Here is a 14,304-nt window from a genome sequence, read left to right on the forward strand (position 1 = left end):
CCATTGCTAAAGAAAAATGTTCCCAGTTAGAGATTCTCTATAAAACTCAGTGTATTTTGATTTTTTTCAATAATAGGTATCTTGCTTGGTTTGCCTCCAAATTACTGTGCTGTAAAAACAATCCTCCCATAGAAGAACACTGTATTTAGAAACAGACAGAATGTACTTACGAGATTTTTGCAAATATCTATGAGATCGTTCATAAATTTTGATGTTAACAAGCGTAGGAATATATTAGACAATGTCTTATTAGCACTGTTCTGTAAGAAAGCAAGATGTACAGATAGGCTAATTAATTTTTATCCAGGAGCCCTATGTATGATATTTAACTTTGTGATCTCATTAATAAACAAAGAAATATAAACTCCTTTATAAACTTTACCTTGGTACAATTGCACAAACATTTTGTACACTGCATTATCAAAGTCCTCAGTGAGTTGATCTGGGTATCTTCATTTAGTTTGCTTTTTGACTGAGAAATGCTTTCTCCAGCATAGTGAATAAGAGACTAGTAAAAATACAACATGGTTAAAAAACCTCAGTCGAATTCCTTTGTACATTTGCACATACACCACACACATAAAGACAAAAGGATATGATTCTCATTCATACATCTTTGATATTCATAGTGTGCATCAAAACTGAGTTCAGACTTTTTTCCATGATTTTCGTTTCGCTCATTTTGCTCCAGAAGAGACAAAAACATGTCCTAGACCTGCTTGAAACACTAATATTTTCATCACAAAAGAAAAATTCAGTATATCTCCAAAATATGTAAGTTTGGGAGTTTCTGTTTAAGCAAGAAACCACCTCAGGTAGTAGTAACAATAATAATAGCAGCAATAGCTGTCTTCATACTGGCTTGAATCATCAAACTATCTTAAATTCCTGCATAAAAGACCTAGAAATGAAAGGACTCGTTATCCTAGAAGTAGTCCTTTGTCTACATGTCCATGATTATTCCATTTTTTTAAAAGGTGCGACTCAGAAATGTATCAATATTTAGAATAATCTGCACTGCAAAACTGGCGTACCAGTACACTGACAATTTCAGTGACTCCTCTCTTTCAGAGACAGTTATACATTTAAACCTCTCTAAACTGCCTTTTTCTAAGCAGTAATCAATGCTCTGAAAATGTGTCAACATGAACAGAATTTTAAGAATTAATGGTTTATTTTATTTTTAATAGCTCCCAAATGCATTACTGCTTACCTTAGCATTCTGGAACAACTCTGATTTACAGGCATCCTCTTCTTTAAATATACCAGTGTAGCAATAGCAACCAAGAACACCAACCAGGAGACTGACACATCGGACAAGGTGTTCAGCAGAAAGAACCTTAGACTAAATCAAATACACAGTATAAATACCAGTGGTTTATCACCACAAAACGTAGAATTATTTAGTCTTTTTTAAACACTTTATATACGAAGATTTGCATCCTAGTGTTTTGCATGGCAGCTGCCTCAGCTCCTGAAAAAGTTCTTTCAGCTCTTCACATTATAATACTAGCTGTATGTCCCATGGTCCTTAGGCCTCCATCCTTCAGACCACTTCTAATTCCCTCTCTCCTTTAGATTCCATCATGGTTCTTAGCATGCACTCTGTTTATCTATTTCACCTTCTGCAAGGACACAAGACAGTACGAGCAGGTCAGGAACTGGATCACAGGATAGTTCAGACTCAGCAGGTCTCTGGTCCAACCTCCTGCATACAGCAGGGTCAGATTAAGGTCACAACAGGTTACTCAAGGCCTGATCCAGTCAGGGCTTGAAAACCTCAGAGGATGCAGACTGCACGACCTCTCAGGCGAAGCAACCTGTGCCACCGACTGACTGTCCTCACACAGACAGAATTCTGTCTCACCTTCCTATTGCAGGAAGCACTGTGTATGAAGAGCATGGCTCTGTCTTTTAGACAATCTTATAGGAACTGGTAGGTTTCCCTAAAAGCCACTTCTGCTGCAGGCTGAACAAGCCCAGTTTCCTCTGTCTTCCCTCACAGGGCCAAGTGCTGGAGCTCCCACCATCTCAGTGGCCTCCACTGAAGGCATTACATGTCTGTTTTGTACTGGAAGGTCCAAAACTGGGTGCAGTATTTCTGATGCCATCTAAAGGCAAAGAGTAGAGGGGGATAACCAGTTCCCTTGAGCAATGGCTGTACTCTTTTACATGTAGCCCACATTTGCAGCTTTCTTTACAATTACTCCTTTAGAGAGCTGCATCTTTTTACAAAACCTATTTAAGAACTCTATGTCTCAGGCTAATTCAGCTGAAAACTGGAAAAAACTTGCAGCGTTACAGGGGCACAGAAGTCGAAACCAACATCACAAAAGCAGGGTAACTGATTTATGCACATGCTTACGCTTTGATACAGCTACTACATACTCACTCATACTTTTGAAAACTATGGATGTTTTGTGAATTATGTAAATAAATAGAGACTTCTCTATTTTATATTACTGGATACAATTTTTAAATGTTTTTGGTTCATTATTAATAGCAGAAGGAATGAAAATCCATACACTTTGCCTTGAAAATATATTGCTTGGGAGCGCAAATGTAAGGATGTAACAGTAATTTCTAACTTACCTTAGGAGCACAACTGCTTAAAAGCTTTTCTGACATTGCTAAAAGGCAGTTCTCCAGTGTTTCCCTAAGATTTTGATTGATGGTAAGTCTTGAACCAGTCACATTTTTATCTGCAACATTTACTGCAAAGTTAGTGAAAATATCCATTTCGTCAAATGTTGTCTGCAGGTACAGTTCTTCGACATCAGAAAAATTGTTTTCTTCTTTACTCTGCACATGTTGCTCACTTGAAGAAGAGATATAGTTTTTACTTTAGCAGCTAGTATACAACTTACAAGTCTTTAAAAGTACTATTTAAATAGAAGAAATAAACAAAAGTAAAATAATTTATCCTTTTGTGCTTCCAAACTCTGGTTGACCTTTAATTTCTGACATGACTTTCACTGCGGAATGGACGCTACCATTTTAGCTCTAACTCAACTGCAAGGAAACATGAAGCCTGCAAACAGATCATATCTCCTACTGCAGTTCATATGGCAGCATCTTTTTTGTGTTAAGATCGCTGACCTCAATCTACTTTACACAGCTGGAGCAGAAATTCATAAAACCCCTAAAAGCAGTATTTTTAACTTCCAGTAGGAAAGTCTTATCCTGCATTAGAACAATTGATACACATTTTAGTTTCATTAAGAGGAAAATAGACATAGTCCAAAAGCTTGAACATATACATCAGTGAAACACGCAGCAGCATTCCTAGCTTAAGTATCTATAATGATTAATTTAAAAACATACCATTTAGCATCATTTTGGAAGAAGTTCATAGCAGCTCTACAGTTCTTCATTGTGAGACTCACAAGAATTTTTTGTAATACAAGATGAGGAAAATCACTGTAAAGAAAGAAAATGTTTTTATATTGTCTTGCAATTAGACAAGCTCTTAAGATTCCTGAAGTGCATCAAACATTAGGTAGATTAACAGTTTTCCTGAAGAAAAACCTAAATTTACACTGAATATTTCTAACACATAGATCATGTACCTGAAATTATATAGACAGATATTAGGTCCCCAGAATGACATTCTACAGTAAGTTTAAAAACCCCATAAACTCTACAGAAACATTAACGTAATAGAATTCTGCATTAACGGAATACACTTTTCCCTGCATGGTCTTCTGTGTTATAGGGTGAGCTTACACATAAAATTAAGCTCCAAGGACTTTACCTGCAGAGTACAGGAGGCAATTCTGCACATTCTTCTATCTCTTCCTCCAAATTGCAGGACAGGACCCATTTCATTATTGCCTCCCTTAATGCGGAATCCAGATTTCTTTCAGAATTATGTTCTATTCCTGTGTCCAAATTTTCTGGCACTGAATAGGCAGACATCACTAATGATAAACAACATACAGAAGAACTGTAACAAAAATGGAACAGGATTTGTGAGAAACAACGTGGTATTTGTTGATCAGCACTCTAAAGCAAAGTCAGTATTTCTGCATGCACAGGAAGCATCCAGGACATAAGCATGCACACTGGTTAACGCTTTCATTAAAATCTTCACATTTTCATTTTTCTTGGCTACTACAGACATTTCTGATCTATTTTAAAGACTGCTTCAGAACACTTATTTCAGAATAAAAATTTAGAAGAAAACATACTTTTTAACTTCAAAAAATCAACAGATCTGTCAGACAGATTTTAAATTTTTAGTCCATTTTAAATGTGAAGATGCCTGCCTTTCCTCTTCTGCCTCTTGCTTTCAAACTTACATACTTACGGTCACTTCAAATGCTTAAAAGACAAATGTTTGCAGTTCTTAAACAGAAATAGAGCCACAACAACGATAATATTGAGTAACACAGTGATTTTGGTTGCACAATAAAGAGGAATGTGAATCAGATCCAAAACACTACCCTTACTTTCATTTTACCTTGAAGGTTTGCATGCAGGTCCTGAAAAGATCTTCCAGAGTTCTTTATCTGTTACGACAAGGTTTCCTTGAATCATAGCTCCAAGCAGCCCAAAGCTCTCCACTTCGATTTGCTGGAAGTTTACGCTGCGAATGATAAGAGTCCAAATCTTTGCCCAGGTTCTCTGGAGCTCCAACTTGTGGGTGCTTTTCAAATCAGTTTTCTGGTTTTGGCACAAAGCTACCTCTGTGAGACACTTAAGCACGTATGGGGTCCTCTCTCCTCGGCGCTGCTGAGGCAGTAACTGGTGAAGTACATTGAGTAAGGGAGGTAGCTCACTGCTAGGAAGACTCATGGGATACTTTGATATTAATCGAATTGTAATCTGTAACCTTGAAAATACAAAGTGAAGCAATTAAGTAAACATACATAAATTTGCGTTTTCAGCAGTAAATTTACAACGCCTCCTCCAATTGCCATTTCATGTTTATATTTCCCAGTACTGAGCTGATTTCTTTACTATCAAAATATAAAGATTCAATATTTCTACCATTTTCACTTGTAAAGTCTGCACATCTAGCCTCACTATCACTAATAATTTCTTACAACTGACTTCACTGATTTTTGATTTCTTACAAGCCAAGTTCACACACTTCTGACCATAAGCAAGGAAATTTTCAGGCCAAAAAAAATACTTTTCTCCTTCTTCTGGACTAGCCTGTTGTAAACTCTGACACAGAGAAGGACCTCAAACATGAAATTACATGAATAGGAAAACATTACAGCAACATCTCTGCAGACAGGAAAATAAAAAGATGTTTAGCTGGGGATGGTAAGCTGGAAGGGTTTAGTTTATATCAATGGTTGCAGCTAGAGTCAAAAACATGGTGGGATTCTTGGGGCTGTCCTGTGCAGGGCCAGGAGTTCGGCCCTTCTGGGTCCCTTCCAAACTCAGGATATTCGATGATTCTATGAAATTACAGTACCTGCAGTATTTCTTGGCCATTGGCACCTCCACACAGAATAGCATGTTAACTTCTCAACTGGATCCTAAACAGCCATTTTGCCCCAATACTGCAAGCAGTAAACACACACTCACACAAACCTGCCACCCCAGTGCAGGAAGCAATCCATAAGCAGCTATGCTGCTCTGGTATCTTGTACTGCAGTTTCCAAGAAAAGTCAGAAAGACAGAGAGGAACAGTAACAGCAAAAAACATCCAGTGTAATCTATTTTAGCTAAACAATCAACATGCCTGGGCTTAGGGCTACAACTGGTAGGTTCTGGAAAAGTCCATCTTTGGTCTTTTAATAGTAACTTGACTCCTTGCTACACTCACTGCTACAGTCCTCCTGCAACAGTCAGCAAAACTTGAAGCTATACCTCCAGTTTGTGGGAAGCAAAATACTCCTCAATCAAAGTCCAAGGTAAAAAGTCAGGCCTTGCAACAGTTTTCAGGCCAGGTATTACAGAAAACTGCATGAACTATTCCAAAATGGCCAAACTGTTAACGGTTGCTATGCTATAACACAGCCAGATTAAGACAGCAGTAAATATCATGTTTATTTCCTAATACTCATAAAGCAAAAGTACCAAGACCAGTACTCACTGCTTTCCAAAAACTGTGAGAATCTAAGTTCAGTACTTAGATATATGATTACAGCACGTGCAGACACCCAACTTGAACGCACAACATATTCAGGAGAATGTTAAACGTAAAAAGATGTCTGGAGTGATGCTTCTTTCATGTAAAGATGTTATTACCAAGGTATGACATCAAAATCCTTCTGGGATATTTGCATGTTGTCTCGAATGACCTCCCAGCCTAGTTCAATCCTCCTGCGCTTGTTTGGTACTGCGTCCTCACTGGGCTCTCTTTGTGTAACGGCATAGGACTGGGTAATTTCAAGGACTTTGGTATCCTCTGTAAAAACCTTTTATTAAGAGAAATTTAAAAATATACAAATAAAAAAAAAAAGCAGTATTTACAAGAAAACTGAAATGCCAACCTAAATTAGTCCATTCTTTACTGTGTATAAAGCCTTCTAATAGGGAACCAGAATTATTATTTATTATTTCTTACTATAACAAGACCTCTGCTTATAGCCTAACAAGAAACACTAGTGAAATCCAGCATACTACACTTCTAAGCTGTACAAGATTAACAACGAAACACAATAAAACACAGATATGAATACCTCAGTAAATTATTCTGAGGAATAATTAAGTGGTATTACTTTAAAAAGCAAAACATACAACTCAGTAATTACATACTCAAGTTTATATTAAAAAAAAAGTTACCTGATGACAAATATCAGCCATTAACTCAATTAAATTTTCCTTTACAGCAATATTACGTGAGCCTGAAGAATACTTTCCTCTACTACTGATGAGATTTATTTCATTCACCAGAAGATCATACAGGTTATGCAAGATACTTTGCCATTTTGTAAAGTCATATGCACCTGTATATGCAAAAACAATGAAAACATAATGTGTATCACCCACTCAGTATGTAAACCTACCTAGGCAGTGCAAAATACAGCGAAAATCAGAGTAAAGCATATAAAGTTCAACAAATGTAGGCCTGCAAAGCAAGTTCTATAATGGAGAATGGATAAAGTTAAAAAGTGAAAAAGAGAGAACTTAATCAGCACATACAAGTAATTAAGTTAGGAATTATGTTTCTAGTAAACAATTCTTCATCTAACTGGAAAAAATACAGTGAAATGCAATGGATAGATTTGTACAAAGCACAAAAAAATATCCTTACAAAAATTATACGAGAACTGAAATAGGCCATGACAAACACAATTACTGAGTGATATTCTCTGAGCAGTTTTATAGTACAAGGCACACTTAATTGAGAGTAGTAATTTCTGGTCTTAAATAGACCTGGTAAGATACCAAAATACGTGGCAATCTAAACTCAATCTAAATAATTATTTCCCTTCCCCAAAGACTTAGTGATTTAGCAAATAAAATCACCTTTTGACTAAAAAAAAACCCCAACTCCCCCCCTCCGGGTTTTAAAGGGCTTAACACAACTAATATTCTTAGTGCATAAAATTTGAAAACCCTTTTTCATTTTCACTCAGTATTAACCTATGGCATAAAACTACTGACAGATAATCATCACTTCCATCAATGTTTCCAAGACTCGGTATCAAAATTCAGAGTTGGCACAGTAAATTCAACAACGACATACAGCAATAGAAAAAAAAAATGGAGCTTTTTATTGTACCTCTTCCCTGAGTTTTTGCACCCTTTGGATGATGAATATGAACTTGAAGACGAAATAACTCAATTACTGATTTCTTCAGGGAATCCTTTGGTCTATAGTGAGTCCATATATAAAGTAACGTAGGCAAAATTTCTTCCCCTACTTTACAAATCCGTAGGCGACAGTTGTCAGCAAACTTATTGCAGAAGATATTCATTGCTCCAACAATATGATCCAGGCCTGCACTATTCTTCTCCTGTCTGTAACATAAATCAGACATGTACATTTCCAAAAGAAACAATCTAATTTTTTTCATAAGAACTGTTTAAATGTAAATACTAGCAAGTAATTACATATTATTTGCCTAACAAATGCAGAAGTTATTAGTTTTTTAAAGAAGTTACTAAATTGGCATTTAAAGAGAGAACAAAATATATCTAAAGAAGTATTAGCTGTTATTACTCAAGTCCAATCCCAAATACTTAAAATTACTTATGTTCTAAAAGTAGGTATTAGCATACAAAAGGAGCACTTGCAACATACCTTGCAGACTGCATCGCTTTTGAAAAGAAGATAAGCATATCAGAACTCAACCCATCAGTCTGGAAGCAGTACCCCCTCATAAGTGTGTGAATTATCCTAGCCACCAAGACTCTACTAATATTTCCAGAAGGTTTGAGATATAATTGGCTATACAGGATCAGGAACTCTGCAAATGTATTAAAAAAATACACAAATATATAAAAACATATATATCATAGAGGATTACATAAAAAAAACCTTGATGAAAAATAATGCAATAAAGATATAGCAACCACCACTGTGTAGTTAAGAGTTGGAATCTATGTTTTTACTTTCAACTGCTCCAGACCCCTGATTTTATAAAGAGAAATCTGACTTCCACATTGTACCCCAAGAGTTATAAGCAAGCATTAAGGTAGAATCACTAAAAAAGGTTATGGTAACCTTTACAAAGCTCATATATCTCTCATTTAATAAAAGCGACTTGTTTCCTTTAATGGATTAAAGGTTCTCTTCCTTTAGATTTATAGTCTTCAGTCCTGCCTCACTCCTGTAACTAAATTACACTGTGCCCCTTATGATCTAATGTCAAAATTTCTTCTGTCATGCTTCCAGCTTCTGTCCATACACAGAATCCATGTTCCTAACTTCCATGTTCCTAAACAAACTAACCTCCACATTGCAATCCCCATAGGCTCCTGGCTTCTTGCCTCATTCCCTACCCATTTAGGCTCAATTCTACCTAAGTACCCAGTTCTTGTTTCCTGTTTATTACTCTGAACTCCAGCTTCCAGCCTCCTTGTCTTTGCTTTCTGTTCCAACGGGGAGGCTGACAGCATTCCTAGTCTCAGGCAGTGCTCCCACACAGTTCCAGCTTTCCCTTCAATCTTCAACTTCCAGTTCTATCTCCACAGCCAAATTGTACCAACTTCTTTAACTTCAGAGATCTCATCCTCAGGCTCTTTAATTACCCAGCCACATAGAATCATAGAAGGATTTAGGTTGGAAAAGGCCACAAAGATCACCTAGTTTCAACACCCCTGCCATGGGCAGGGACACTTTTCACTAGACCAGGTTGCTCACAGCTCCATCCAACCTGGCCTTGAACTGTTCCAGGAACCTCCCACCCCGAATGATTCCATTTCAGTTGCTTTGCTTTGCCAGCCTTCAGCAGGGTTTTTTTGCCTCCCTTTTCACTCCCAGCATCACCAGATCCCTCTTCCGAGTTCTTTGCAGGCTTATTTCTATTCTGTAGTTAAGCCACTCTCTTCAAGCTGCAGAGTAGAGCATTTTCTCATAAAATGCTTTTCAGAAATCCAAACTCTGACTTCAAAGCACTCCACTACAGACAGTACTTCCAAATTTTCTCCACAATTGTGCATGCAACATCCAACAAACTAGACTATAAAACTTCTAATATCCTTTTTGCTTTTCAAAATACTAGCAACAAATGTAAAAAGGTGAGATGAGAGGTTAGTAGATGTCAGATAATTCAGAATACACAAACGTTCTTCTTCACGCTAAATAAATGAACTATCAAATTGTAGTCAAATCCAACGCTCTGAAAAGTAAAAAACTATCTGTGCATTTCCACTCAGTTCAGGTTGCATGCTCCATCATTATGTAACTTTTACATCTGTTTTTTGCTATTTACATCTTAAGCTTTATAGTTTTTCTTTACATACGACGTATGTATAAGAACATCAATTCAATTTTTTTTAGGACCTTCATGAGCCATCAAAACTCAGATAATAAAACATAATAGTAATACATTAACTATATCAAACCTATACAAGTCAGTTCCTAATAATTTGCAGACAACTGCACACTAACACTAGCTTTACTGAGGTTTTCTCCAGCACACACATTCCATGGATTTCCTATAGGTGTTAAGCCCCGTGCAGACTATGCAGACATAGTCTGACTGTATATAAAGGCAGCAAACAATAAACAGCATGCAGAAAGAAAAAAAAAAATCAATTCCTAATCTTTGTTGCTTTGTTTATTTCAACTGTAAGCCTTCAAGGTTGACACTACTTTACTCCATATTTTGGGTAGTATCTCACACCACAGGGCATCAACCAAATTAAAATGCATCTAAACACGTTTCTGTAGTAGGAAAAGACATTTATAAGTAGGTTTAAAAATGTTACCTGACCACTGCTGCTGGGATATCTCACACCAGTATTTCCTTACTGAGAGGATGTCTTTTAGGAGTATGTTACTACAGTCAGAACCATATGCAGCACAACTTGTCGGATCTCTTATAATTTCCATGACATAAATCAAAAGTTCCTGACATTTCAGCCTCGGTCCTCCTACATGAAGAAACAACATGAGACTGCTTAATTAATCCAAATTAACCCAAATAAATCTGTAATTGTTTGTAAATGTTATTTAATAAAAAAGAAAAAAAAACCAACTCATGTTTTTTTGGGTTGGTTTTTTACGAGAAAAAATGAGAAAATATATTCCTTATAGACAAATTGAATAATTAGAAAAAGGAACTGTGAACATCAACAAGGACAGAGAAGGAACACAAAGGACTGATTCACATTAAGATATTTAAACAGTAAACATCTGTAAGAGAGCAAGATGAACCCTACACTAGCAACTGGTAAAAATTCAAAGTTGAAAGCAAGGTAGTAAACTAAAACAGTAACTCTATATGATAATACAAATTACTGACTTTTATTAGCACATCTGATGAAGTATTTGACCAGGCTTCCAACTTCTTGTATCTTTTTCTGTCTCATAGTTTGGGTTGAAGCAGATGCATTCGGTTTTGTCTGCTGCAGATTTTTAATTTCCTTCTGAAAATATTTCTGCAACACACTTCAAAAATAAAAAGAGATATTAACCAAGGATCTGCTCATTTATGAAGTAAAACAGGTAAATGCTGTTTTAATCTAAAATGCTAGTTCCTGTTCTTCTCACAATTCTGATTATCAAAGATTAAAACCAACTGATATATATTACAATCCAAGCATGACGGAAATAGTCTATAAAAGGACCTGTAAGTTTTGAAGATAATCCAGAAGTAACTCAAATAGGAACCAAACTTTCCTTTAAACTTTGCATCATGATAAACATACAATTTAAAATCAGTAAAAAAACCCAAAGTTGTCTTTTTATTTACGCTGCAACATTATACAGCAAAATAATAAGAAATACTTACCATTGTTTTTATTGAGGAAAACCTTTTAAGTCCTATTTCTCCATGATCTAAAGTTAATATATGGATTATATTTTAGATCTATGAATAGATTAGATTTTTCACTGGCTTTGTCACTGGCAATTACTACAGATTTTTGGGCCTACCATTTGTATTCAGTTTAGAGTTTCTATTTTTGTATTCCTCTTGTGTATTTCTAATGTGTAATTGACCACCAAGCAACATATAAAATTTATCAAATACTTCTGGTGATATTTTTGGTACACCTATAAAACAAGAACTATTCCAATGATGTCCAATTAAAAAACATAATGAAAAGCTGACCAGACTAGTTTTCATTATATAAAAACTAATACTTCAGATCAACTTTTAACATGAAATTTAACAGTGGTCGAAGCTCCTGTAAGAAGTTACCCCACTCATGCTCAGTCCAATCTTATAGTACACCTGATGCAGACTGTATCAAAGATTGGCCTCTACAAACTTCAGTACATCATTTTTTCATTCACAAGCCACAGTCCTTTTACTGTGTCTTGAAGAATTCAGCAACACAAAAAACTTTAACAAAAGAATGATGTTCTATGTAAGAAAATTGCAACCATTCACAAAGAAAAAAAAGAAACTACCTAAATACAGCATCCCAGTTAAGTTGCTTTCCTTGTTTAGAATCAGAATTCCGGTCCAGCTGGCGAACTGTTTCAGAATCACGGAGAAGTCTCTTGAAATTTTCAACTTCCTTCTGAAAATGTATTTCAATAAAAAAAAATTTAATTATTCCCTTCATTGCTAATTGACGTACACACCCCAAAAGAAAACTTGTTACCCTTCGCTCCACAGCTTTCTCATTTTCAAGGCGACGACAACAAACAAGCAGATCATGTAATGCAAGACTCATGGTTCAATTTAAAGAATAGTCATTTGTATCTGCAAAGAGAAGAAATAGATAAAATAGTAAAGTAAAACCAAGTAAAACCAAGTAAAACCAAGTAAAAAAATTGGAAATGCAAAATATTGAAAATCCAGTACGGAACACAACCACAGTGTTATATGTTCCACTGAAAAGCTAATTTGTGTCTGGATTAGTGGTCTTATTGGTCACAAGACTGAAGCAGTTTCACATCAAGAATATAATCTACTCCCACAGACAACAGTCAAAGTCAAAGAATAACTGCAGAGACCCCCCTTCACATAACTCTGTCTTCCTTCTTTTTTATGCCTGCTAACAGAGAAGAGATGGACAGACAATAGGGAATGACATTTTAGTAAGATTAAAATAACACAAAGCAAATACATTCCAGCAAGAAGCACTAAACTTTTGGTAGCCATCTTAACCTGATGCTGCCAGGAGAAGGTAGCACTTGGAAAACGCTCTTCCTCTCTCACATCCTACATTTTCATAGGTCACTACCATGTGACAAATCCCTCTGGACTAAACATGTCAAAGGATGACCAAATACCAGTCATAAGAGAAAACAACTTTTTCTTTTTGTGACCACTTAAAACTATGCCTCTTCTCCTTCAACAGAGGTTGGAATCAGCTAGACCTTGCATTTCCGGTTTACATAAAGTTATGCTGCTGCAGATGACAACCATGACACTGTATATGACTTCCATTCTTCTTCTTTTATGCCTTTAAAGCAAGGGCAAGAGGAACCCTTGCAAGACGGATCACACAAGCTGAAGTAACTCCATGCATATGCTGCTGCTGAGGCTGTAATATGCAACTGAGAATGGGCATTCATGACTCACAGCACTGCATCTCAAGCATTTATGTGAGAATATAAAAACAGCCACTGAGAGAAATAAAACTTTAAACATCTACTCTCCTAGACTGTATTTATTTCCTTCAGCTTCAAACAAGATCAGGCTGGGACTAAGTATGATCAGAAGTTTGGTGACTGATAGATGTGTATGAAAAAGAAAACATTTTAAGTGTGAAGGCTGGCTGTACTGTACAAGAGACCTCACTTAAATTAAGAGTTCCTTTACTAACTTCACAGAATCACAGAATATCCTGACTTGGAACGGATGCACAAGGATCACCATGTCCAGCTCCTGACTCTGCACAGGACAGCCCCAAGAATCACACCATGTGCCTGACAGTGTTGTTCCAAGTGCTTCTTGAGCTCTGTCAGGCTTGGTGCTGTAAACACGCCCCTGGGGAGCTTGTTCCAGTGCCCAACCACCCTCTGTATCTCTGGTGGTTGGGCACAGGAACAAAATAAAGCCCAGCAAACCTCCTGCTTTTGCGGGAAATGAAAGGAAGAATTAACTTTTAAACCCTAATGGCTTTTGAAATGCGGATGAGCTGCAAAATAAACCTCAGCAAACTTCCTGCTTTTGCTGGAAACGAAACAAAAAGGAAGAATTAACTTTTTAAACACTAATGGCTTCTGAAATGTGGATGAGCTGCAAAATGCTTGAACGAGAACAGTGGGAACATGGGTCTGTTGCAGGGCCTGGGCATCCAAGGGAAGAAATCAGTCCTCTCGTTCGTACTTAACGGTATTTCAATAGCCACTAATAACAACAACAGTGGAAAATTCCCAAGAGTGACTCCACCTACTTCTCTTACTACTTGCACGGTTTTCCAGCCGCTATGGGATGACCACGTTCACCCTCCATATAAATTACACAGAGCGAGGAAGGCACACACAAACCAAATACAATAAACGAGGGAGAGATGTGCTGGCTGAGCACAGGGACGCAGGGCACTGCAACCACTACCCGGCAGCTCCGGCTCCGCAGCACACCCGGGGCCGCCCCCGCCGCACGAGCCGTCCCTCAGCGCCCGCCGCCGGGGCCGCCGCCCCGCCCGACCCCGGGCCCGGGCCCCTCACCTCGGCCGGGTCTGGGCGGCGCCGCTCCCGGGGCACGGCACACGTGCGGCGGCTGCGGGCGGACCTGGAAGCGGATGAGCAGCGGCGGCGGCGGGTTCCGG

The 14,304-nt window shown here is 37.4% G+C and overlaps 1 protein-coding gene across 4 annotated transcripts in view; it reads right to left on the minus strand.

The window, feature by feature from the left end:
* The window catches only part of ATM (ATM serine/threonine kinase), a 64,450-nt gene extending 50,148 nt beyond the window's left edge, over window positions 1-14,302 (minus strand). Inside the window, exons 1-16 of one of the 4 annotated variants that reach the window (XM_051779787.1) lie at window positions 14,204-14,302; window positions 12,187-12,287; window positions 11,990-12,102; window positions 10,878-11,023; window positions 10,342-10,506; window positions 8,210-8,375; window positions 7,688-7,926; window positions 6,745-6,908; window positions 6,208-6,377; window positions 4,463-4,834; window positions 3,755-3,946; window positions 3,325-3,420; window positions 2,593-2,818; window positions 1,214-1,345; window positions 383-508; window positions 171-260 (exon numbers count right to left, since the gene is read on the minus strand). In XM_051779787.1, the coding sequence (XP_051635747.1) occupies window positions 171-260; window positions 383-508; window positions 1,214-1,345; window positions 2,593-2,818; window positions 3,325-3,420; window positions 3,755-3,946; window positions 4,463-4,834; window positions 6,208-6,377; window positions 6,745-6,908; window positions 7,688-7,926; window positions 8,210-8,375; window positions 10,342-10,506; window positions 10,878-11,023; window positions 11,990-12,102; window positions 12,187-12,258 (2,469 nt within the window). In that variant the 5' untranslated portion in view covers window positions 12,259-12,287; window positions 14,204-14,302. Of the gene's footprint in view, window positions 1-170; window positions 261-382; window positions 509-1,213; window positions 1,346-2,592; window positions 2,819-3,324; window positions 3,421-3,754; window positions 3,947-4,462; window positions 4,835-6,207; window positions 6,378-6,744; window positions 6,909-7,687; window positions 7,927-8,209; window positions 8,376-10,341; window positions 10,507-10,869; window positions 11,024-11,989; window positions 12,103-12,186; window positions 12,288-13,929; window positions 14,106-14,203 lie in introns of those variants that run through there. The other 3 variants (XM_051779789.1, XM_051779788.1, XM_051779790.1) reach the window with 3 other exon arrangements.
* Between the last annotated feature and the right edge of the window lie 2 nt (window positions 14,303-14,304).

This window comes from Manacus candei, unplaced genomic scaffold (genome assembly GCF_025592945.1).
Source record: "Manacus candei isolate 608988 ecotype Guabito, Panama unplaced genomic scaffold, ASM2559294v1 h1tg000014l, whole genome shotgun sequence".
Taxonomy (NCBI): domain Eukaryota; kingdom Metazoa; phylum Chordata; class Aves; order Passeriformes; family Pipridae; genus Manacus; species Manacus candei.